Source organism: Anguilla rostrata, chromosome 6, assembly GCF_018555375.3.
Source record: "Anguilla rostrata isolate EN2019 chromosome 6, ASM1855537v3, whole genome shotgun sequence".
Lineage (NCBI taxonomy): Eukaryota > Metazoa > Chordata > Actinopteri > Anguilliformes > Anguillidae > Anguilla > Anguilla rostrata.
The window spans coordinates 11621501-11645381 of record NC_057938.1 but is presented as its reverse complement, the minus strand read 5'-3'; the positions used below and the strand labels follow the sequence as shown (position 1 = coordinate 11645381).

The 23881-nt window shown below is 42.6% G+C and overlaps 1 protein-coding gene across 1 annotated transcript; it reads left to right on the top strand.

Moving 5' to 3' along the window:
- Nucleotides 1–208: 208 nt before the first annotated feature.
- Nucleotides 209–23881, top strand: LOC135256525 (BMP/retinoic acid-inducible neural-specific protein 3-like). The gene is made up of 8 exons (XM_064338369.1): nucleotides 209–1057; nucleotides 8914–9196; nucleotides 11428–11618; nucleotides 16250–16440; nucleotides 18649–18754; nucleotides 19891–20127; nucleotides 21416–21638; nucleotides 21887–23881. Exons 2-8 carry the CDS (start codon nucleotides 8961–8963, stop codon nucleotides 22998–23000), a joined length of 2298 nt encoding a protein of 765 aa, XP_064194439.1. The 5' UTR covers nucleotides 209–1057; nucleotides 8914–8960; the 3' UTR covers nucleotides 23001–23881.

The following is a 23881-nucleotide window of genomic DNA, read 5'->3' as shown; positions in this document are numbered from 1 at the left end:
CGTAGTATTTTTTAAATTATATTTATTACACGTTTATAGTATATTTGCATCATGTTGCTGTAGCTATTCCTATCAGCATTTATAATTTAACTCCCCCTTGAGAACTGAGCTCCGTCTCCACGCATTATCACTAGCAAAGCTAGTAAATTCTTAAGCCTGGAGGTGAGCCAGCGCATGAACCGCCGCTGCTCTCCGAGCTTGCCGGAGGTGGATGACAGGCTGTGCGTTTCGCGGGGAGCCGTGCGAAAAGCACAATGAAACAGGAGGACGTGTAGCCTGTTCCCTGTTTGTTGGTTTAATCGAGTGGATAAGGATCAAAAGATTATTGCTTTATTAATATCATGATAGTAAATTCAATAGCATAAATTACAGTATTAGAACATAAGGACAGCTTGCTGTTCACAGTAAGCTACACCCTCTATTTAGTTTGCCGAACAGAAAAAACTGAGACTCAGGATTAAATTGAAATGATTTGCTGTATCAAACTATGGATAGAGCGGGTTAAAAGTGTGGTTTGAGCAGAAGTGTGGCTTTGCAGGACCATCGTGACTGTCACGCACGGTTAGCTCTGAAAGTGGGGTCTTTGCAGCGCGAGGCTTGCATCCAAATATTTCGCAAAGAACAGTATTGGTGACAGGCGGGGAGGAGGAAGGTGGGGGCGCGTTTTTACGCCTTTCCTCGAGATGCTACCGGCGTCCGTTCAGCGAAATGTATTATCGCGGTGCAAAGTTTCACCTCTGAAAACTTGCCAGTGAAGAGCAGCATTTCTTTCCATTCAAAATGTTTGATACACGGGAGCAACCTGCGCTACGAGTCTGCCGGGGCTATGATCCATTCCATGGCGTTATGGGCGATATATTTTCCAAGTGAAACATTGCAAGTAGCCTACTTCAGAATTTGTGCGTTGGGATTCGGGGCTCGCCCCTCAACAGTCCGCAGTCGCCCCTGAAGAGTCGATTGACGCTGCGCTGTGAAATAAGCCTCGTCGAAAGGAGATTGTTTGATCGTCCACATTTAAATGAACTTGTAGGCATCGACGCATTCTGCCAACACTCAGGTAACATCACTAATTATCATCCATTGTAAATTGTTTGCTCGACACAGGTGAAATAAATTAAATAATTCCAAAATTGATTATCGTTTCTCAGTTTAAATGTAGATGCTCACAGTTTTTCAGGACTTCTTGGTGTCCCTTTGAATCGGCGAAATGCACGTTGGTTCATAGCGCAGTAAAAGGATATGCTCTTGAAATGCCCATGCCATAGTCTATGAATCGGGACCGGGCTGACTTCACATTCAGCATTTCTTACTCAACCTAAACATTTTTCAAGTAAATTAATTTTATGTACCCTGTACCTTTATGTGCCGATAACTGGTGATTGAGAATCATTTGGTCCTTCTTTGAAGTTCCACAATTCACAATAGTTTTATTAATTCGATTAGGTTGTGCATGGGATCACTGGGCTTTATGCAATTTTAATAGAAAAGCTGCATTTGTACGCGATATTACTATATATCTATATTGATATGTTTAGTTCTACGTTTTATTTTATAGTGGTGAAAGGGGCGCATGCTTACAGATCTTTTGGATACAAGACTGAGAGCGTACAACACATGTAATGATTTGTGCGGTTAGAATGTATCAGGTGATGACGATTTTCTGTTCAGGAGGCTTCCACGTGAGTGAAATGATGTAAGACATCTGTTAGTTCGGCTGACCTGGAAAGTGTTAAAAAAAAAAAAACTCAGATTCATTTCATTTTCAACTCTGTGATTGTGAAGTCAAATTCAGGACAAGTAGTGGACTGAATTGCTAACTGGAAAAGTGCCAGTCTTGTCTGAGGTGCACAACCTGAAATTGGCTTCGGTTATGCTACAGCTCCAAGAGTGAAAAGCAAACTCCCCCCCAATATGTTGCTATTTTGTCCGATGCTGTTTGAATGAATGATGTGCGATGCTAAGTGTGTTTCAGTATCATATCCAGTAATGCTGGTTAACTGTAAATTCCGCATTTTTTGAACGCTGTGCCTAGACGTAATCAATTACAATATTTATAATGTATATGACTGGAACATAAGATCTAATACCTATTTAAATACATGCATGTTATGATTATTTACATATTAATATTCATATATAAAGCTGTATAGTTCAATGTAGAAGTGACTGTTTCAGTCAGACATCTCGTATCTCTTTCCTTTGTCTTACACATCAGTAGCCTAAAATATTATTTCAGGAAATTGCCAGTTTAGTTATAATATTATAATTATAATAATAACAGATTCAGATTAATCTGTAAGCATGTATATAAGGTTTGACATGGTATACAAAAGGGGCAATCAGAATACAGAATGATATGCGTTATATGTTAAAAATCACAATAACAAAATGAAAACCTGACAGACAAATGTAGTAATGATAAAAACAATTGCAATATAAAAAGAATGACTGTATGTTCACTAAAAGCTAAAACAGAATCATATAAATGAAATGTACAATACCAACAGGAAAAACCACAGTAAACAGCAACAACTTTCAGTTGTAACAGTATATTATAAGTACAGTCAGAGCATACCATTCAAACAGTGAATTCAGTTTGGCCAGATATTGTATTACAATTAAATGTATACTGAACTTTAATTTTTTAAAAGACTTGTGTAATATTTCTAAATAGGCTGCATTTTGATAGCCTAAATTGTAATCATGTTTAAAAATGATACACATAACTCTATTATATTTGTTACATCAAAATCGAGAAGTTGGCAGAAAGCTGCTAAATGACCTTCAGAAGAGGGTGGAAACCTGGCCAACAACATTCAGTATAGATAAATTTACCGTTCTGCACTTGGGTGATAAAAATTAAGACAGGATTATTTAAAAAAACAAAAAAAAATTAGTACTTGTTCAATGTTAAAAATATGGGAGTAGTAGTTGATCAAAGTCTGTCCGGGTCCAGGAATGGTGCTGTGGCATTATAAAAAAAGGTGAACAGGATGATCTGATGTGAGATTAAAAAAGTTACACATAAATCAAAGGACAATATATTTATCTTTCTTGATACCTTTGTCAGACCATATGGGTAGTTCTGGGCCCCAGACTGTAAGTAAGATAGGGAAGCTCTTGAAAAAGTACCAAGAAGGGCAACTAAATTGGTTCCTAGTATGAAAAGTCCTGGTATTAAAAGACCTAAAGGGCCCTTAATTGATTTGTTAATTCCACACAGATGCAGTATCAGGAAGCATTTATTTACACTGATAACTGTCAATGTGTGGAACAGCTGGCCAGGTGATTTAGCAGAGGCAGAGAACCTTTGTTGTGTTCAAGTTCAGGCTTGACACAGCACTGGATACCATTGAGACCAGGTGTGCCTTATACATTGATTGCGATTGACCTGTCGATTGCTGGTAGTTCACGTATCTTTTTTAAAAATGCATCAGTTAAAATATTGATTCCTCCTGTTTTCATCCCTCTTCCCTATGGCTTTGGCCTGACAGACAGGTACACACGATTGACATGAAATGCGGCCAATCTGCTGTTGATGCCCATTCATGATATAGACACAATTGTCCACTCAAATTTCTCTGGTATGGTCAAGTAAACGTCCAATATTACTATATGTGATCGTGACACAATAACTTTGCCAATGCATTTTGTGGGGAAGAGCAGTCATGGAGGTGACACAATAAATCTGGTTCATTTTTAGGCAGGGAATTTCACTTTCAATATATGATACTAGCCTAATGATTTTACTTTCATGCCAGTACAGTTACAATTCTACTTATTTTGGAAATAGTTAAACTACACACATGCTACTGGAAAATGTAGTTAAGGTACTAGCTCTGCCCAACACATAGAAATAGAACACTACACTAAAGAAATGTTGGATAGTGGTTGTACGCAATATTATTAAGTAGACTCAAAAATAAATCACTGGATTTACAAGCTATGGGCTTGTAATGTCAGGTCGGAGTAATTGATGAGAGAAATTTACTGGTACTTTGTAATTTGTAATGAATTGTCAATGACTCCCTGGTACGACATCGGTTCCATCTGGTTGATAGATCACGTCGGTCTGGCCATTCTGAAATTAGATCGCAAGCAAAAAAAGTGTGGGCACCCCTGCTTTAGACTGACTGGTACTGACAAACTTACCTGGGTTGAGTGGACTGTTCTTATATTTAGTTATGTGTATTGACCTCATGTATTCTTTTATGTGTTCAGTTTATTAACATTCTGTTCTTCTTTTCAACCTTTGAATTCTATTATTTATCAGGAGTTCAATCATCTGTTAAGGATCAGTGAATGTGTTTTGACATTGGCACAAATGGGATTTTCCCTGTTATTTTGTTTGACAGTGGTATTATAAATGGTGCTGTAAAAATAAATATCAATGGATAAAAAGATCAGGACTGTTCAAGGCAGTATTGTGATGATGAATTGTTTACTTCAGTGTGCAGGTACTGCAGGTAAAAGCATATGAGTTAAGGATTTCCAGTATTATGTGCGTGAATACTCTCGCCCAATGCACGCTGGGATAGGCTCCAGCACCCCCTGCGACCCTGCTCAGGATAAGCGGGTATAGATAATGGATGGATGTGCATGAATATCATGCTCATAATAAATACTAAGCTTAACACTGTAAAAGCATTAACAAGATTTAAGGAAATGTTGAATGGTTTTGTTTTACACATTGTAGGAGTAGGATCTTGGTGTTTATGATGCTATTGAGTCTTGTTAATCTTTATAAATTTTAGCAGATGTCCTTGTGTCATGGACTTGTTGGAAATGAATGCAAACTTTTTGGGTTAAGAAACATATCTTGAAAGGTGCTTGATTTGCAGTGTCTTCAGCTAATATGTTTAATGGCAATTATAGGGCATTAAAAGCCCAGTACCCTAATGACTTAAGTCTTCGCTTGAATGTGGCCTTAAGGGAGCATCATTTGTGATGTGTTGCGTGAAATGCATTAGAGGAAGAGCAACTTCCACATTATAGAGATGGTATAGGCAACCCGGTCCTGAACTGGCAGTGATGTTTCTGCTTTTTGTTCAATCAGAAGTCAAAAGTGTCATTACTTGTGAGGTTTAGTGAACACAGACGTGCATATTCTGGAGGTACAGTACTCAGCATATTCAAACTAGTGTGAATAGCCTGTTTTAAGCTTAGAATAATAGGTAAAACCGAACCGTCATGCTTGGAAGGAACAAACACAAGTACAGTAACATATCTGTCTCTCCAGGACCAGGGTTGCTTACCGCTGGTGTGGATTCCCTGCTGGGGTTTCTTGAACATGTCTTTTTAATTAAGTTTTTGTATTGGAGTGTGTCTGCTTACTCTAGAGACTCTTTAGTGACTAGCTTGGCTGGTAAGTCAGTAGGAAGCCCGGTAGGGGTAGTGAATGCTCACAACAAAAGAGATCTTGTATTATGATAAAATATATTTAGATAATTTTTTCTTAAAATAGTTATGGTAGTGCCATTCTTTATTCTGGTCTGCACTATATTGCTACATGGCTATTTAATAGCCTAACTCAGTGAAGCTCATCTGTAAAATGTTTCCAAAAATTATGAGAAAGATTTTTTTTTTTGCTTATCAACCTTGCATTTATTGGTAACTTCAAATGATTTTGTGAATTAACTTGTCAATACAGTATGTCCGTACATCACAATATACACTTTATGGTTATTGCAGAAGAGATTGCCTTTGTAAATTTGTTATTCTGTTCTGGAGATGTTCGGTTTAGATTTATCTTTGTGCAGGTAATTATGTTGATTTACTATTGTGCAGGTGATGGCTGCTGGTGTAGATTACTCTGTGTTCATAATGGCTGGCTTACATTTCTGTATACTTGTAATGGCTGGTGTTGATTTCTCTGGACTTGTAATGGCTGGCATAGATTTTTCTCTATGTTGATAACTGGTATACATTTCTCTATGTGCTGGTATTTGGTGCACATTTCTCTATATGCTAGTATTTGATGTAGATTTCTCGATGTGTTGGTCCTGATTATTCCTGGCTATCAGAACATGCAGTGCCTCAGGTGTGGCAGACAGAAGTGTGCAGGTGTAGACAGCATGCCTAACAGGAAACAAGTGATTATCATGTAATATGACCTTATGAGAGATGCAGGAGAGAGCGAGAACTGAACAGGCCCAGACTCGTATGAATTATACATTTGCTGGAAGTGCAACAGCTTTAGAACCTTCAGTTCTCTGCAGCATGTATGTCATGACAGTTGTTCATGAGCTGTTCAGACTTTTGCAAAATATGACTGACAAAATCTGCTTCTAAGTCTGATTGTGTGTTTTGTGCAGACTGTGATTTTTCTGACCTTTGTAACATTTTCCACTCCTGAAAAGCCTTAACAAAGCAATGTCAGGATGATCAGCTCCTCCACTTCATTGCTTTACAAATCAACAACTGTATAGCACTTGAGGGAAAAACTACAGGATATAGTTCCAGTACAGGCAGCATATGTTTGGCCAAAATACAACTTTTAGCATGAGTCCTCAAATGCTGCAATAGGCTTGAGTCACCTTTTGTTGAGGGACAGTGAGGAGGCATTTCAAGGATGGACCTGGCCAAAATCTGCAGTCTTCTAACAGCAGCCAAACCAGGGCTGAAGTGAAGCATGACATTGACTGGCCTGGGGTGGGTGGGGAAGGACCTTCATATTAATTGCCTGAATCCCACCCTAAGAAGAGAAGTTACCACCAAACTTTAGGCTGCGTTCTGATATATCTGTCATAAATGGAAGCCATGCCACACAGATGCCTTCTCTCTGGAAACTTAGTTCTGCTTGCATGCTTATTCAGAAGAGCTGATTTGTCAGCATTTGGTTTTAAAGAAATGTATGCGAAAATACAGCCACCTTATCAGCATTAATTTTATCAGAGTGTTTGAAGAGGCTGATGTTAACCAACATGGGTGAATACAACTGAAATGCAGATGGGATTAGCTAAGTAGCTCTTCAAAAGCTTAACTGATTTCCAACTTTGCATTCTAGTGACACTCCGAAGTGGTGGATTAGATATTTAGCCAGGCAATTACACAGTTATCATATTCAATAATGTTGCAGTCAAAACATTGCAATGTTATCAGTGTTTATATTACAGAACCTTTAGTATTATGTTAGCGTTGTTTCCATGCAACGCTACTTTTTAGCTGCATTTTCAAACAATATTTTTTAAGATGCTATGCTATCCTGCAAGAATATCAGAATCATAATGTGAGTTTCAGTAATCATAGTAATGCAAGAAGCCTATTAAAAAGCAAATCCATATATTTATTTCTTTGGCAGACCATTTTGTTCAAAGTGCTTGATGAGTCAATATAGCAAAGGGCAAGTGCAAACACCTAGGGTAACTACAGGCACCAGAACACAGAGGAGGCAGTAACACAATAGGCATTTAGTGCAAAGCAGATCATCCTCAGTCCCTACTTTAGGGAATGAAATGAGATATTAAGCGCAAGTACGTGTCATGGTGCTCTTAGTACAAATCAATATCGCCATAAAAACGGAAGGAGCTTAAGTCAGATAGATAAAGCGGTGCGGTTGTAGCTGTAGCTGGCAACTTGATTTCCAGGGCTGCTGTGAATAAAGGAGGACAGGACGTGTCTGTAGAGGTGTGCTTCAGCCCACGCCAGCAGACCGCCGGGCGCTCTCCAGGGAGCCGAGAAGCAGAGGAGCTGCCTCATCCTGGACGAGCAGGATACGTTTAATGGCTCTGAGACCCACCAGTGAGCTGCATTAGTCCAGGAGACGTGGCGCAGAGCCCTGGACTAGGAGCGAGGTGGATACTGTTAAGGCTTAGTGATGATACGGGCTCCTTATCTTTTGCCACGGAAATTGCTAGATTGACTGGACGCCATTCATATTCACGGCCTATTAGGAAATATTAAATTACCCTTGCTACCAAAATGAACATTTCATGTGTTCTGGGAATGCCCTCTTATTATGTTTATCTGTGTAATTTATATAATATTTGCTGTGCTTTTCTGGTTGCTATCTGCGGATGTCCCCAAGTGCTCCTTTTATGGGGTGACAAACAGATTTTTATAAGAGACCTTTCTTTTGTCAACTTTATTTCCACAAAATCAATCCTGAAGGGCTGGGCGGCCATTCCTTTAAAATGTGCTTTTCTTATGTCCTTGATATTTTAGCTTTTCGAGAGGCTCATGGTGAGGCAACACAAGGCTATAGAGTTTGGGCATGTCAGACATTCCCAGGGTCGAGTCCTCTGTCAGAATCACAATAATGCCATTCTACAAAGTGAATGTTTCACACTGTGAGCTTATACCCTGGGAGATAAACCTGAACGACATGTGTTCTGCTTATCCTCGTGTGTCCAGGTTTTTATGCATTCACACATTCAGGTAAATACACATCCTGCTGTGCAGATCTTAGACAGCAGCATCCTCAGTCTTACTTCAGCTCCAAAAGTTCATATGAGTCCAACGGGGACCGCATGTACTCTATGAGAATTCAAATTTCCCTGTCAGAGGATATTTAATGCTGAACATTTGCTGTCTAACCACCACCCTGATGCGATGAGCTTTTAGAAGCAGCACAGCTGGAGTTCTGTCTGTAATCATACTAACAAAAGATCATCGGAATACCTAATTAACTGGCCATCCCGCCCACCCAGACCTGGCATTTACCTACAGTATGTGGACAGATAAACTTGCATACTCGATCAGTCGTATCATATGCATGTGTGCAAAACAGATTTGTGAACAAACGCAAATTTATCTTGGGAAAGGTCATTTCCCCCCGATCGCTGGCAGTGCCCTGCAGGGTTATGAAGGATATTTCCCTTGATTCCTGGCAATGCCCTTCAGGCTAAGGAGGGATTTTCCCCTTGATTGCTGGTAGTGCCCCGCAGTGTGATTTAAGATGTTTCCCCTCCACAGGTGCGGGATTGTCAGGAGAATGAAGGAGTTGGGGCCTGAGCTGAAGCATGTTCTGGTCGTGGAGAGGCCCTCCCGCTCCTAGATGGCTGGCCCTCATGGTGCTGTCCGAGTGGGCCACCCTGAGCCTGCACTGCTGGGTCCTGGCCGTCCACGGCTCCGCCGGTCTGCATGAGCCCCTGGACTGGCTCCTGTCGGAGAGGGGCCCCTTCCATCAGTCCCAGGAGTACACCGAGTTCGTCCAGCGCCACCAGCAGGGCTTCACCACACGCTACAAGATCTACAGGTGGGTACTGCCTGCCCATATCAGCTACACACTACTATATCTACACGTGGGTACTGCCTACCCATATCAGCTACACACTACTATATCTACAGGTGGATACTGCCTACCCATATCAGCTACACACTACTATATCTACAGGTGGGTAGTGCCTGCCTATATCAGCTACACACTACTATATCTACAGGTGGGTACTGCCTGCCCATATCAGCTACACACTACTATATCTAAAGGTGGGTACTGCCTGCCCATATCAGCTACACACTACTATATCTACAGGTGGGTACTGCCTGCCTATATCAGCTACACACTACTATATCTACAGGTGGGTACTGCCTGCCCATATCAGCTACACACTACTATATCTACAGGTGGGTACTGCCTGCCCATATCAGCTACACACTACTATATCTACAGGTGGGTACTGCCTGCCCATATCAGCTACACACTACTATATCTACAGGTGGGTACTGCCTGCCCAAATCAGCTACACACTACTATATCTACATGTCGGTACTCACTGCCTATGCCAACTACATGCTACAAAATCTACAGGTGGGTACTGCCTGTCTGTATTAACTACATGCTATAAGATTTCTAGGTGGATACTGCTTGTTTGTTTCAACTACATGCTAACAAGATCTATAGGTGGGTAGTCACTTCCTATGTCAATTACATATGACAAGATCTACAGGCGGGTCCTGCTTGCCCATATAAACTACATGCTACAAGATCTGCAGGTGGGTACTGACTGCCTCTGCCTATGTCCCTGCATCCACCACCTGTACACTACAAGATTTAGGTGTACTGTATGCCATGTTTTTCACTACAGTTGTATCATCTGAAATAATCCCATACTATTATAATATGTAGTTTTGGAAAAAAAATCTCATTTGTTTTGGGGCTGGTAAAACTGTTCAAAATGAATTTTCAGGCCATTCAGCCACAGTGTGTCAGAACTGTAGAAGGTTGTAGGTATTTGGCTCTGTACCCTCTACTCCATGCGTATCTTAAAAGCTCCTCTTTTATCTCTTCCTTACACTTGCCACACAAGACTGATGGCATCAGTGCGCGTGTGCATCAGGTCAAGATTGAATCTTGGCAGGACCATTAAGATGTTTATCCAATTAGATTGCACTCTGAAAGGTGGAGTGTCTATCACTTATCCCTTTGTTGTGAAGGTTGCAGATGTTTAAAGCTAAGCTAGATGGATGAGTTGTGTATGTGTCAAGTACTTGCAGCTTACTTACACTTTTTATTTGTAGCACATCTCACTGGAAGCAGCCTACTGCAGGAGCCAGTTCATACAATTTAGGGAGAATTATGTCAGTGGTTGGTTCTCTGGCAGTCTGCACTATACTGTGATCACTTTCCAATTAACTCAGTTTGCAGCAAGTTCAAAATTGCTGATGCATGTGTTTGAAATGATTCATAAAACTTTGTAAAAAAATACCTTGAAAATTATGGTTGAAGCACATTGTGGTTAGACTGAAGTTCGTTTGAGCTGAAAGTAATTAAATATGTTCTGTGAATTGTATAGAGTCTGTTCTTTGATACAAAAGTATTTGGACACCTGACATTCAACATCTCATCCAAAATTATGGGCATTAATATGGCGTTGGTCCACTCTTTGCTGCTATAACAATGTCCACTCTTCTGGGTTGACTTTATACTAGATGCTGGAGTATTGCTGCAGGGATTTGCTTCCATTCAGCCAGAAGAGCATTAGCGAGGTCAGGCACTTTATGGGCAATTAGGCCTGGTTCGCAGTGTGCTTTCCAATTAATCTCAGGCCAGTCAAGTTCTTCCACACCTTTCTGAACAAAACCATTTCTATGTAGACCTCGCTGTGTGCCCGAGGGCATTGCCATGCTGAAACAGGAAAGGGCCTTCCCGAAACTGTTGGGGAAGCACAGAATTGTCTCAAATGTGATTGTATTCTGTAGCATTAAGGTTTGCCTTCACTGGAACTAAGGGGTCTAGCCCAAACCATGAAAAACAGTCCCAGACCAAGGAGTGTCCAGGTACTTTTGGTGATATAGTGTATGTGTTCTATGCATAATGTGAATCTTGTGGAACTGTCATTTTTATTTGGTTGGTCAAAAACAGCTTCCATTTTGTTTACCAGTTTAGCAGCATGTTTTGTTATAAAAGGTGTGTGTGTGTACGTGTACATGTGTGTGTATGCACGTGTGTGTGTGTGTGTGTGTGTTTGTGGTTTTTTTTTTTTACAGGGAGTTTGGGCGATGGAAGGTGAACAGTCTGGCGGTGGAGAGACAGGACTTCTTGGATGCTCCCCTCCCCCTCGCCCCAGAGTTTGTGAGCAGCGTCCGGCTCCTGGGCCGCCGCCCCACCATGCAGCAAATCACAGAGAACATCATCAAGAAGTTTGGGACACACTTCCTGCTGTCTGCCACCCTGGGGGGTAAGGAACCGTGGAGTTAAGACATCCATCTATGTCGCACATGCTTTCACAATGTGTGAAAGTATAAGATCACGACTGTCTAATTAGGGATATATCTATGGTACATGACCTGTGGCCATGACAACGTAGTGGTGAGCTCATACTTTCACAATGTGTGAAAAAATTAATGACTACTGTCTAATTTGGGATATATTTATGGCACATGACCTGTGGCCATGACAACGTAGTAGTGCGAACACACAATATCAGAGTGCTATGCTCATAGACGGTTAAAACAGCATTCATTAGGACTGGCTGAATTGAACGAGGGTACATGTGAACATTCAGGACCTGCACTCAGCCTTGTCGAGGCTCCTTTGAATTCTCACCCCTGCTGGTGGAACAGGTTTCCAGCGAATGCTGGCCCAGCAGGGTCGCTCAAATAGCAACCTTTTCAGACTGCGTCTCGGTGCCTGTGCCCAGACCCTGCTCATCCCTGTAGCACTAACTAATAAACTGCAACCGCTGTGCTTACTGATGCACTTTTTGATTGCTGTAATAGCACTTTTACTGCTGGCTTCTTTTCGCTCTTCCCTATTCAGTGGCACTTGCGTGTGACAGTGTGTTTATCACAGCAATTCCTCATTATGATGACACTCACTTTCTATCCTCTACACCCCTGTGTTCGGTTTGGGTCAAATTGACCCATTTTAAACATTTAGGAAAGGAGTCATGACGCTTTTGAGAGACGTATTTCAAAACCGGTGACTGAAACAGTGTAAATTTGGTTTGTGTTACTAGTTTATATTGATTGGAATTGAGATAAAGATAATATACTTTGAGTATTTTTACATACATTTTATTTTTGTATAAATAAATTCCAATTATGTCCCTAGTATATTTGACCGGGTAAATTATTGCTGTCGATCTATAATTGGCTGCTATTTTACGAAATGTAAATGTCGATGTACTGACAGTAGGCTGTGTCCAGAGGGGCAGCTAAATAAACTGTAAGTTAGAATGGGAAATAAAAATGAGAAATTAGCTTTCAAGTGTGTTGTACCTTACAGCATACAGTGTATTATAAGAATCATTCCTGTGGTATTCTATGAATTACTTTTCCTTTAGGAAAACAAAGGGGGCAACGTTACTTCCCTATATTTAACTGGTAACTCTTTATTTTAACCTAGCTGCTAGCTATCGGTATGAATAGCACTGCATAGTTCAGCTGTCAGGTCCAAGTGGAATTGGATGATTGAGGCGGATGTGGACTGGGTGAGGTCTGCGCAAATAGGAAGGGTGAGTTGTGGGAGTAGTTGAAAGTTCAGGAAGTGGAGGCTGAGGATTAATGAGGGGACCAGCCAGTCCATACAGACCCCCCAGAGACTCAGAGCGAGGAGGTCTGAGAGAAATATGCTGACAGGTATGTGTCAGTGGCAAGCGTGGGCCAGGTGTAATTTAGTGGTAGGCAGAGGGTGACCTCGCTGTGTTTCCCCCGTATGAATCAAAATGGGCTCCAGACTGATGGCGTTTTTCTCTTTCCGTGCTTGTGTCTCCTTCAGTACCTCCACCTGTTCACTGACCATCTCGAGCTCGTGAAAGTAATTAATATGCTTAATTTAAAAAAATAAAGCTTCAAGCTTGAATGAGTTTAAAACTTTCACCCTGGTACGACACGGAATAGCTATCAGAAAAGAGGCCATTACTGTGATGTGCACATTATTTTACACGGAGTGAAGGAGGAACAGATAGATAAGATTGATGTGGAGCTGTTCGCCAGACTGGACAGCCTGGATTGATGGTTTTGAAGCGATAGCTGGAGGATAGGCTGTTTTTTAATTCCAGAAAAATAGAATGAAATGATTTATTACCACAGTAGGCACTCGCAATATTATGGTGACAGAGATGAATGAAGCAAACATGTCTCATGTTTGTTTCCTTTCTACGTTTTACATATATGCGCATGCCATGACAATGTCAGAATTATCTAACCACACTATATGATTACAACCGAATTTTGTAGTGCCTGTTTGGCTATGCCTTCTCTTGTTCAATGGTACGTCTTACACTTACTAATATGGTTTATCTGGAACTAATTTTCTTCTGGACAATTGTTGGTAAACCATCTCACACTGACTGAACTTTGACCTCTTGAAGGCTGTATAAGAAACCGATGCCATTGTGTAAGCTTAGCCTTTTAAAGGTTTTTTAAAAAAGAATAATTTGTAACTTCTTTATAACATCCTTATTTTGGAACTTTTTCCCCCGTATCAACTGAAAGCCTTAAAAACACTGTCTGTGTTAACAGATAAATGAACAAATGACAAATTAACACTGAAAGTTTTTAATTCAGCAATAAACTTATATACACAGGGTGTGACTATTCTGGGTAATTTATTACTTTTGATCCATTATTAGAGCCTGTAATCATATGTCAATCGTGAGTGATTGGTTTCTTGCATGTAATATCAGCATTACCTAATTATACATAATGAAGTGCAAACAGTTTATAGCAGGTTAAACTACGGTTTGCACACAGTTAATTACGGGTTGCACACAGTTAATTAACGTTTTCCTTTACTGAGGTACATTTAAACTTTGAGTTTAAAGGTACCTTACTAAAGGAAATAATAATAACCCTGGCTACACATTAATATAATTTTTCCAACTTTAATAGGTGATGTAAAAAATATTTATACACCGTTTATTATGAGGATCTGTAAAACACATAAATAATGAACATGTGTATTTATTCATGTTAATAAATGTTTACATAAGTATTCTCACATTAAATATGCCTTAAATAAATATGCTTGCATTATTATTTCTATATTTGGGCAGTGAACAGAACTTTATTTTATCGTGGTTATTTTTGACCTTCATTTATATGGTACATTTGTCTCAACAATAACCTCCTCTAACTTTAACCCAGTTCCCAATAAACTCAAGTCCTTGCCAAGTGCAGATTTATCAAAACGCTGAGAATGTGATCTAAGTCGTTGTTCTTGAAATGCGGTTACATGCATTAACAGACTTTTAAATGAGCAGCATATGGCTGGATACATAGGTTGCGTCATTCATCTCTGCCAGTACACTGTTGTGTGTAAGCCTGCTAAAGTAATCAATCATTTCATTCTATTTTTCTGAAATTAAAAAAACTGCCTATCCTCCAGCTATCGCTTCACAGCCATCAATCCAAACTGTCCGTGTTTGGCATGTAGCTGCACATCAATCTTATCCATCTGTTTCTCCCCTGCCTTGTGTAAAACAATGTGCAGAGAACCTCTGTTCTAATAACCGAGGCCTGCTGTATAAGGATATTGACACCCTTCTTGTGGGGTCATGGGAATGGTATTTCCCAACAGAACAGTCTGAAGGCCTTTCAGGTAATAGTATTTTTAGTTGCAATTTTCAGTGGCAATTGTTAATTATGATCATTATTAATATATGCAGTTTATTATTATTATGCCTTTTTATTAAAACTTTGTTGGCTTACAGTTTACTGCCAATTCATAAGGAATTAAAAAATGTTCCATCATATATTTTTCCTATACTACTAAATCACTCTATGCACTGTATTCTATATTTATCCAAATATGTTCATTAATGCTTTTATGCATTCAATAGTTTTCTCCCCAAGTCAGAATGCTCATTCGTAGTTTTAAGTGTATCCCATCAGTGCTGGTGTCCTCTGTCAGTTTGGGAAGGTTCTCACAAACACACACATCCTCCAAAATGCATGTAGCCATGCTGCAGCAATGCTGAAGCTTAGGCAGACTGTGAACCGCAGTGATGAGGGGAGGGTGCATTAAACTGCCACTGGCAACATGAAGGCTTACTGTGCATCACTACAAACACTACAGCCAGCTATGCATCAGAACAAACACTACAGCCAGCTATGCATCAGAACAAACACTACAGCCAGCTATGCATCAGAACAAACACTGTGGCCAGCTATGCATCGGAACAAACACTACAGCCAGCTATGCATCAGAACAAACACTACAACCAACTATACATCAGAACAAACACTACAGCCAGCTATGCATCAGAACAAACACTACAGCCAGTTATGCATCAGAACAAACACTACAGCCAGCTATGCATCAGAACAAACACTGTGGCCAGCTATGCATCAGAACAAACACTACAGCCAGTTATGCATCAGAACAAACACTACAGCCAGTTATGCATCAGTACAAACACTACATCTAGCTATGCATCAGAACAAACACTACAGCCAGCTATGCATCAGAACAAACACTACAGCCGGTTATGCATCAGTACAAACACTACATCTAGCTATGCATCAGTACAAACACTACAGCCAGTTATGCATCAGTACAAACACTACATCTAGCTATGCATCAGAACAAACACTACAGCCAGTTATGCATCAGAACAAACACTACAGCCAGCTATGCATCAGAACAAACACTACAGCCAGTTATGCATCAGTACAAACACTACATCTAGCTATGCATCAGAACAAACACTACAGCCAGCTACAGTATGCATAAGAACAAACACTACAGCCAGCTATGCATCAGAACAAACACTACAACTAGCTTTGCATCAGAACAAACACTAAACACTACAACCAGCTATGCACTTCCTGACCCTGACCCCTGCTCTGTTGCTCCCTCCTCCAGGGGAGGAGTCTCTCACAATCTTTGTGAATAAGAGGAAGCTGAGCCGGGAGGGCGTGGTGAAGGAGGGGGACGGAAACCGCACTGTGACCACGCTGGAGACCCTACACCAGCTCGCTGCTTCCTACTTCATAGACCGGGAGAGCACCCTTCGAAGACTGCACCACCTGCAGATAACCACCTCTGCTATCAAGGTAAATATTCACTCCTCCTATTCTATTTCACATTGCCCCATTCCTCATTCACTCCTGTTCCATTTCACACTGCCCCACTCCTCATTCACTCCTGTTCCATTTCACACTGCCCCACTCCTCATTCACTCCGGTTCCATTTCACACTGCCCCACTCCTCATTCACTCCTGTTCCATTTCACACTGCCCCACTCCTCATTCACTCCTGTTCCATTTCACGCCACCCCACTCCTCATTCACTCCGGTTCCATTTCACACTGCCCCAGTCCTCATTCACTCCGGTTCCATTTCACACTGCCCCACTCCTCATTCACTCCTGTTCCATTTCACACGGCTGTTATCTTTGTGTTACTCACTACATAGTGGTCTTGTGCTTCAGCTACCCAATGGCTGTGTAAGTTTATTTTGTGCACCATCCCTGTGTCTTATATTCAGGCCAGTGCTTGATGTCAAAAATAAATGTTTTTAGTAAATTATGACATAGCCTCTTTGCAGTCTAGTGTCTAATACCATCATTTTTTACCCTCTGAATGTCAAAGTAGATAAAGCAGGCCCTCCCAATCAAGAACATGCTGCAGAAAAGATCATTCACTCATACGCAAAGAGATGAACTGTGCTGTCAGGAGGATTGTGAGACCAGTCATGTCTGATAAGCAGCTTGTCTGAAAAAATTAATCTACATGAATGAAGGGTACACTGGAAGAAGTGCTGAGGTGTACTTCTGCTTCCCCCCCCCAAACTCCTGCTTACTCGCGTCCATTTGTCAGGGGCTGGTCCCTGCACATTTACTGCATCAACAGTTTTCTATCTTCTGTCTCTATAGCAACTGTAGTGTCTGCATGTTTGTGTGTATGCCTGTGGGTGTGCGTGTGTATGTGTGTATTTGTGTGTGTGCGTGTATGTGTGTGTGTGTTTTTTTTCTGCACCTCTGCGCCTTGAACGGATGCACTTGTTGTGCGTCTGCTAAATGCCTGTAATGTAATAATGTAATGTAATGTGTGTGTGTGTGTGTGTGTGGTAGAGAGAGAGAGAGAGAGTGTATGTGTGTGTTTGTGTGTATTCGTGTGTGCATGTGACAGACAGAGTTATATCTGACTGATTGGTGCATAATCTAAAAGGAGGGCAATGGAGAAATGCTCTGAATCAAATCTCCTCTGTTTTAAAAATATCCAGTTTGTACATTTGGAGAATGTCCAGTGAAAGAACGTGTTCAAAAGCAGAACAATTAAAGGATACCATGTCTGTACAGACTGTACTTGTTGTCCTGTGAGGATTGATACTGTACTCAGTACAACCTTGTGGGGAAGAGATCCACCATGAGCACATCACTTACACTGATGCTAATCCCCGGGGTGCACACTGCACTTGTTCTGGTACCACTTGTTCAGACATCACTTATGCCGGGCAGTGGTCTCATTTTATAGCCATCATCTACAGCCACAACCCAGTTATTTCAAATGGAGGATTTTTCCGGAGTGTTCTAACACACGGCGCTGCCGGTGTTCCTGCCTCTTGTTGCTGCAGCGGCTTAAGATCGGAACGCGGAGTGCTTGTAGGTGCAGGGTTCAGGCCGGCAGAGAAAGCGGGGCTTGGAGCAGGGGCCGGCAGCCGGAGGGTGGGTTGGCCGGTTACAGGCCGCTGATCACAGGCTGAATGAAAATGGATTTTGGGCAAAGGTCAGAACTCCAGGCAAACAGTATGCGCGGGTTTAAAGCGAGAGGTTAAATAGCATTTTATATGAGAGCCTTTGTGCCCCGTGCCATCAGTGAAATGATCCCGGCTCCTTGATTAATTTTAGCGGCGGCGAGATTGAGTTTAAAAGGGCTGTGACCTCAGTGCAGTAATGTGATTAAAATTACATCTGATAAAAAGGCCTGAACCACCATAGCTCAAAGCGAGGTTTCCATAGCCGCCATCCGTCAAATCAACACGAGGTTCCCATAACCGCATTCTTCAGCTCAACGCAAGGTTCCCATAACCGCATTCTTCAGCTCAACATGGGGTTCTCAACACCATCCATCTTTTCAGCACAGGGTTCCCATAAACCACATCCAACTGCTGAACGCAGGGTTCCCATAACTGCCATCTATCAGCTCAACACAAGGTTTTTTGTTGGATTATGGTTATGGGAACCCCATGTAGAATGTATATTGTGTTAAAGCAATATGTTTCGGTACCTCTTTAGATTCCTTTGATACTCTTCTTGCCTAGGTAACAGAAACAAGGACTGGTCCTCTTGGATGCAGCAACTACGACAACCTCGACTCTGTCAGTTCCGTCCTCGTACAGAGTCCTGAAAACAAAGTCCATTTACAAGGTATGTATAGTTCAAGCTGCTGTGTTTTTAGCGGCTAGGCTTTATGGCCTGCAGCTCATTCATCATGGTGAAAGATGGCACAACAGCCTCCTCATCAAGCCACCCTTTGTGCAATCACAAAAGTCATCACTTGATCCTTACCTGGATCATGCCCATTTATTCTAACTTCATAATAATTAAATACTCACATTTCCTGTAACAGCAGTATTCATAATGTGGCAACAACGTGATGTTTACCAGTAACAGAATATGATTTATCAGCTTTTTGTTTGTTAATAAAATATTCTTAATCAAAAATGCCCATTGACACTTGAATGCTTTGAAAATGTTTTGCTCTTACTAATAAGCAACAGTAAGACATTTCTGAGTTTGTCTATAAAGCAACTGAAAAACCATCTAACATCTAATGAAAATCTAACATCTCCTCTTCATGTACTTATCTCTCCCACATGCACAGCTCTCTCACATGCAAACATGCACACACACACACACACAAATGCTTGCAACACTGACAGGAGGGAAGCGGGCTTTGAGTTGGACAGATTAACGGTCACTAATGTGTCCTCTGTGGGGCTGTGGCAGAGAGCGTGTAGTATTCATGCTCATGTTGTTCCCTGTCTGTTTGGGAATTGGGTGTCAGTTCATCTAGAAACATGACACTATCTGCTTCATGGGCAGCATCGTGGTGGCCATTTTGGAATAAAATGTGGGCTAATTTGTTAACAGAGCAGCAGCAGTAAGTCTCTGGGCTGTATTTTTTATCACTGGGGTGGGCATATTGTGTGGGAGGACTGCAGCTGTAAATTTGCCCTCGTTCATTAGATTCACTGGAGAGGTTCACAAGCGGGCATTAAATCTCCCAGTGGCGTCTTCCTGACATTAGATTCCATTATCGCTAGGAGCCGTCACACAACGCGCTATGGCCGGTGTTAATCGTTCCGTCCTGTCACGGTGCTCAGTACATAGGGCATATTCCCACCTTTAAAAGCACTGTGTGTTGGGATACAATGTGTTTCTTGAATTTCTCTGCTTTTTCAGCTTTGTTAACTCTTAGGACTTGGTAGTGTATGCTTCTGAATTGCATTGCAGTACCATCATTTTTGGGGTTTGTGTCATTTTTACATTTGTTTGCGCAGGTCTGCAGCTGATTCTCCCTCTTTACCTGCGAGACAGCTTCATCAAAGCCGCCCTCAGCTACATCACCTGCAACTCTGCTGGGGACTTTGTGTGCAAGGACAATGACTGCTGGTGCCACTGCTCCCCCAACTTCCCAGAATGCAACTGTCCTTACACAGACATCCAGACCATAGAGTATAAGCTGTCCCAGCTGAGAGAGATGTGGGAAAGTCACAATACGGAGTTTGAGGGCTCAGGTGAGGACTTAACTGTGCTCAGATTACTGGTCACTTGGCTGTTGCAGTAACCAGTGCATTTGTTTTTTAATAGATTCAGAAAGGAAGCGACTAAGCAGCATTTATACTGAAATTTGTGGATTCCATCTTTTCAGAAGGAAGGTTCCACAGGACTCAAACACATGCTTATAACATTGTTCTCTTGGAGTGCTTTTTTTAGGTTTAAATGGCTGAAGTCACGTTTCATTTTACTATTTAAAGAACTGCTTCATTTGTGTGTGGCTTTATTATCTTGTTTGACTCTTGCTGCCCTCCCCATGTGAATCTACTGTTAATAAAGCTAGTTCTCACCTGTACCCACTGTTGGTAAATGGATGCAGATCAGGTCTATGTGTATCTCTTCTATGAAAGCCTACTGCAGATCCCACCTGAATCTGAAAGCTTTTTGTAATCTTTATAATGATGTACTGGAGTCTTTAACATTAACTAATACTATCAATATTGGATTAAATTTTAAAGAATTACACATTTAAAACTTAATCACATGAAAATTATGATTACATTTTATTGTCTGCACATTCTCTGTACTTGTTATTAAAATGAAAGTTCAATGGATCATGGTATAAACTTAATTGCAGAGGGAAGATTAACAGCGAACGGTGTATCTGTCTGTGGGGAAAAGAGATCATTGAGAATGTTTGTTTATGTTCTCATTCATCTGATGACATAATATTTTATCTTGGTGACTCACCCTGCCAGTGCTCTTCTATGATGTGGCTGTGCAGTTGGGTAACCAATCCTGACTTTATGGCATAATTGGCCATACATTTATTGCTGTAATAATTGACCTGGGAGCACAGGTTTCAGTCGATGAATAAACTGTCTCATCACACACCAGCGACCCCTTGTGGTGCAACGGATGCATGCAATCTGTCTGCACAAGCAGCAGAGGTGGAAAGTCCAGGGGTTAGAAGATGACAGTCCTGCCATGCATTTCTTCCACCCATGAACTCACTAATGATTTCACTAATTAGTCCTACCTAATCCTGGGGAGGACTTTAACTTTCTGAACCTGGAGTTTCCACCTCTGACAAGCAGAACATAAAGTGCACTTCACCAAAGCAGTTACTGTGCTCCTCTGGTGGACTGCAGAGTGAAAAGAAGCACCTTCTAAAATCAAGCTTTGATGGAGAGCAAGTGCTTGTCCATGCCCGCTAGATTGACTGAGGAGGTTGCAACAATGAGACTGGCTTATGTGTGGAAAGCGGTCTCTTGCAGCCTCTACGATTGCTGTCACTTTTTCCCCCAGATGAGTTCCGGGCCTTCGTGAAGAGACTGCCCCAGGACCACCTGCTCAACATGTCCGCCATTTTCCAGCTGTGGAATAAAGACATACATCTGCAGCGCCTCTACAAACAGCTCGAGGGCAACCTACAGCAGGTCTACAGCAAGACCCAGAGCATGATCCAGAAACTCTTCAGCATGAGCAAGCGCTGTGACAAGCAGCCCCAGTACCGGCTACCCAGAGAAAGGTGGGTGAAACCAACCAACCAGCTTATCAGTTGCTCTCAACATTACTGCTTGTTACCCAATCTGTATAACATATAGTACCCTGAAAAAACAGATCTGTGATGTGTGTATGTGTACTGGTGGTAGCAGTAGCACCAGTAGTAATTGTACTGGCAGCAGCAACAGTAGCTGAGGTAGAGGTGGTAGTATTCATGTTAGTAGTACCAGTAGTAGCAAGTGTATGTACTCTGCTGGTGTCTGATTTTCACAGGCCTCTGGCCTACTGGCTGAAGCTGGTTCAGTCCCTGCTGTACTGTAATAAGAATGGGCTGCTGGGCACATTTAACGAGGAACTGCAGACGTGCGCCTGCCCCTTGGAGCAGGAGTGCCAGGGACCGCTGCCCTGTCTGGTGGGCGAGGGACCCGGCTGCGCGGCGTGCACCCTGGACAGCCCAGCCACCTGCAGCGGCTGCAACCCGGGCTACGTGCTGGTCTCGGGGGCCTGCCGCCCCCAGGTGTCCCAGTCCCCGGAGCTCTACCTGGGCCTGGAGACGGACTTCCAGGACCTGGAGCTCCGGTACCTGCTGCAGAAGCACGACAGCCGCCTGGAGGTGCGGGCCATATTCATCAGCAACGACATGCGCCTGGGCAGCTGGTTCGACCCGTCCTGGAGGAAGCGCATGCTGCTCACGCTCAAGAGCAATAAGTACCGCACCAGCCTGGTGCACATGCTGCTGGGTCTGACCGTGCAGGTGTGCCTGACCCGCAACAGCACCCTGGAGCCTCTGCTCTCCATCTACATCAACCCGTTCGGGGGGAGCCACTCGGAGAGCTGGCTGGTCCCCGTGGGCCAGGGTTCCTTTCCGGACTGGGAGAGGACTAACCTGGACGGGGCCCCCCAGTGCACCAACTGGACCCTGACCCTGGGCAACCAGTGGAAAAGCTTCTTCGAGACGGTGCACATCTACCTGCGCAGCCGAATCAAGTCCACCAACGCCCTGGGCAACGAGACGGTGTACTACGAGCCGCTGGAGTTCACCGACCCGTCGCGCAACCTGGGCTACATGAGGATCAGCGGGGTGCAGTCGCTGGGCTACAGCATGCCCTTCGACCCCGAGGCCATCCACGAACTGATCCTGCAGCTGGACTACCCGTACACGCAGGGCTCCCAGCACTCGGCGCTGCTGCAGCTGCTGGACATGCGCGACCGCGTCAACATGCTGTCGCCGCCCGGCCCGCAGCGCCTCGACCTCTTCTCCTGCCTGCTCCGCCACCGGCTCAAGCTCTCCGCCAGCGAGGTGGCGCGCATTCGCGACGCCCTGCGCGGCTTCGCCAGGCAGCTGCCCCACGGCATGGACTACGAGACCGCCAAGCTGTGCAGCTAGCCGCGAGACCGCCAAGTTCTGCGGCAGACTGCCTGCTGGGATACAGTACTGGGGCTTGAGGACTCCTGCAAGTGTCTGTTAGAGTCTGAATGGGAACAAAATATTTTCACTTGACAATACATGGGATATATGGAAACCAGCCTCTGATTTCCATATTAAACAGGAGGTTTGTTGCCACTGCTTCTTTTGGATAAGAATGCCTTTGTGGTAGTACTCTGTGGGGCTACTTGGATGCCGTACAATAAAAAAAGATCCTGTCTGTCTGTAGCACTGGGCAGATTTGACCATTGCATAGTGAAAGTGCTATATGGTTCCGAAAAGCAGAATGCGAAGAACTACTACTTCAGTATTCTAACATGCATTGCGTGCGCAATAGTGTCAGCTTGCCCTGCATTTTTCTGAGTTGGTTTAATGTCCTAACAGTCTTTCAAAGGTATTACAGTGGTGTTTTATGCTGACGGCAGCTTTCCAGCAGTCGTTGTGTTTGGAAAGTTGTCAATTTATTTGTGTTGTCTTCATTCAGAGCACATTCCCTCAGTCTGGATTTTTTGCTACGAGATCACCCGTTAGAAACAAAGGCACCACATGCTGCAATGCTATGCTAATGCATTCATTTTGAGCTAGTTAGGCATTCTAAATAAAATGTGCAGAACCTTTAGAAGTCATGTTGTATGTGTTGATGCTAGAGTTATGATCTGCTGCTCATCAGATGCTGTTCCAGGACAGAATTGCTCCAGCTTTGAATAGCCGTCATGCTAATCGTTCTGTGTGAACACTGTTGCATCCTTCCAATAGGAGCTCAGTTCATCAGCCCTGGGAATTTTGACTTGATTTATATGGTTTATGGAGCGAACTAATTCAATAAAGTACATTCTTACAAA

Excerpts from the sequence above, each read along its gene's own strand:
- LOC135256525 (XM_064338369.1), top strand. The coding sequence starts at position 8,961 with ATGTTCTGGTCGTGGAGAGGCCCTCCCGCTCCTAGATGGCTGGCCCTC. Across the intron at positions 9,197-11,427 it reads ACACGCTACAAGATCTACAG|GGAGTTTGGGCGATGGAAGG; the intron begins GTGGGTACTGCC and ends TTTTTTTTACAG. Across the intron at positions 18,755-19,890 it reads AAACAAAGTCCATTTACAAG|GTCTGCAGCTGATTCTCCCT; the intron begins GTATGTATAGTT and ends TTGTTTGCGCAG.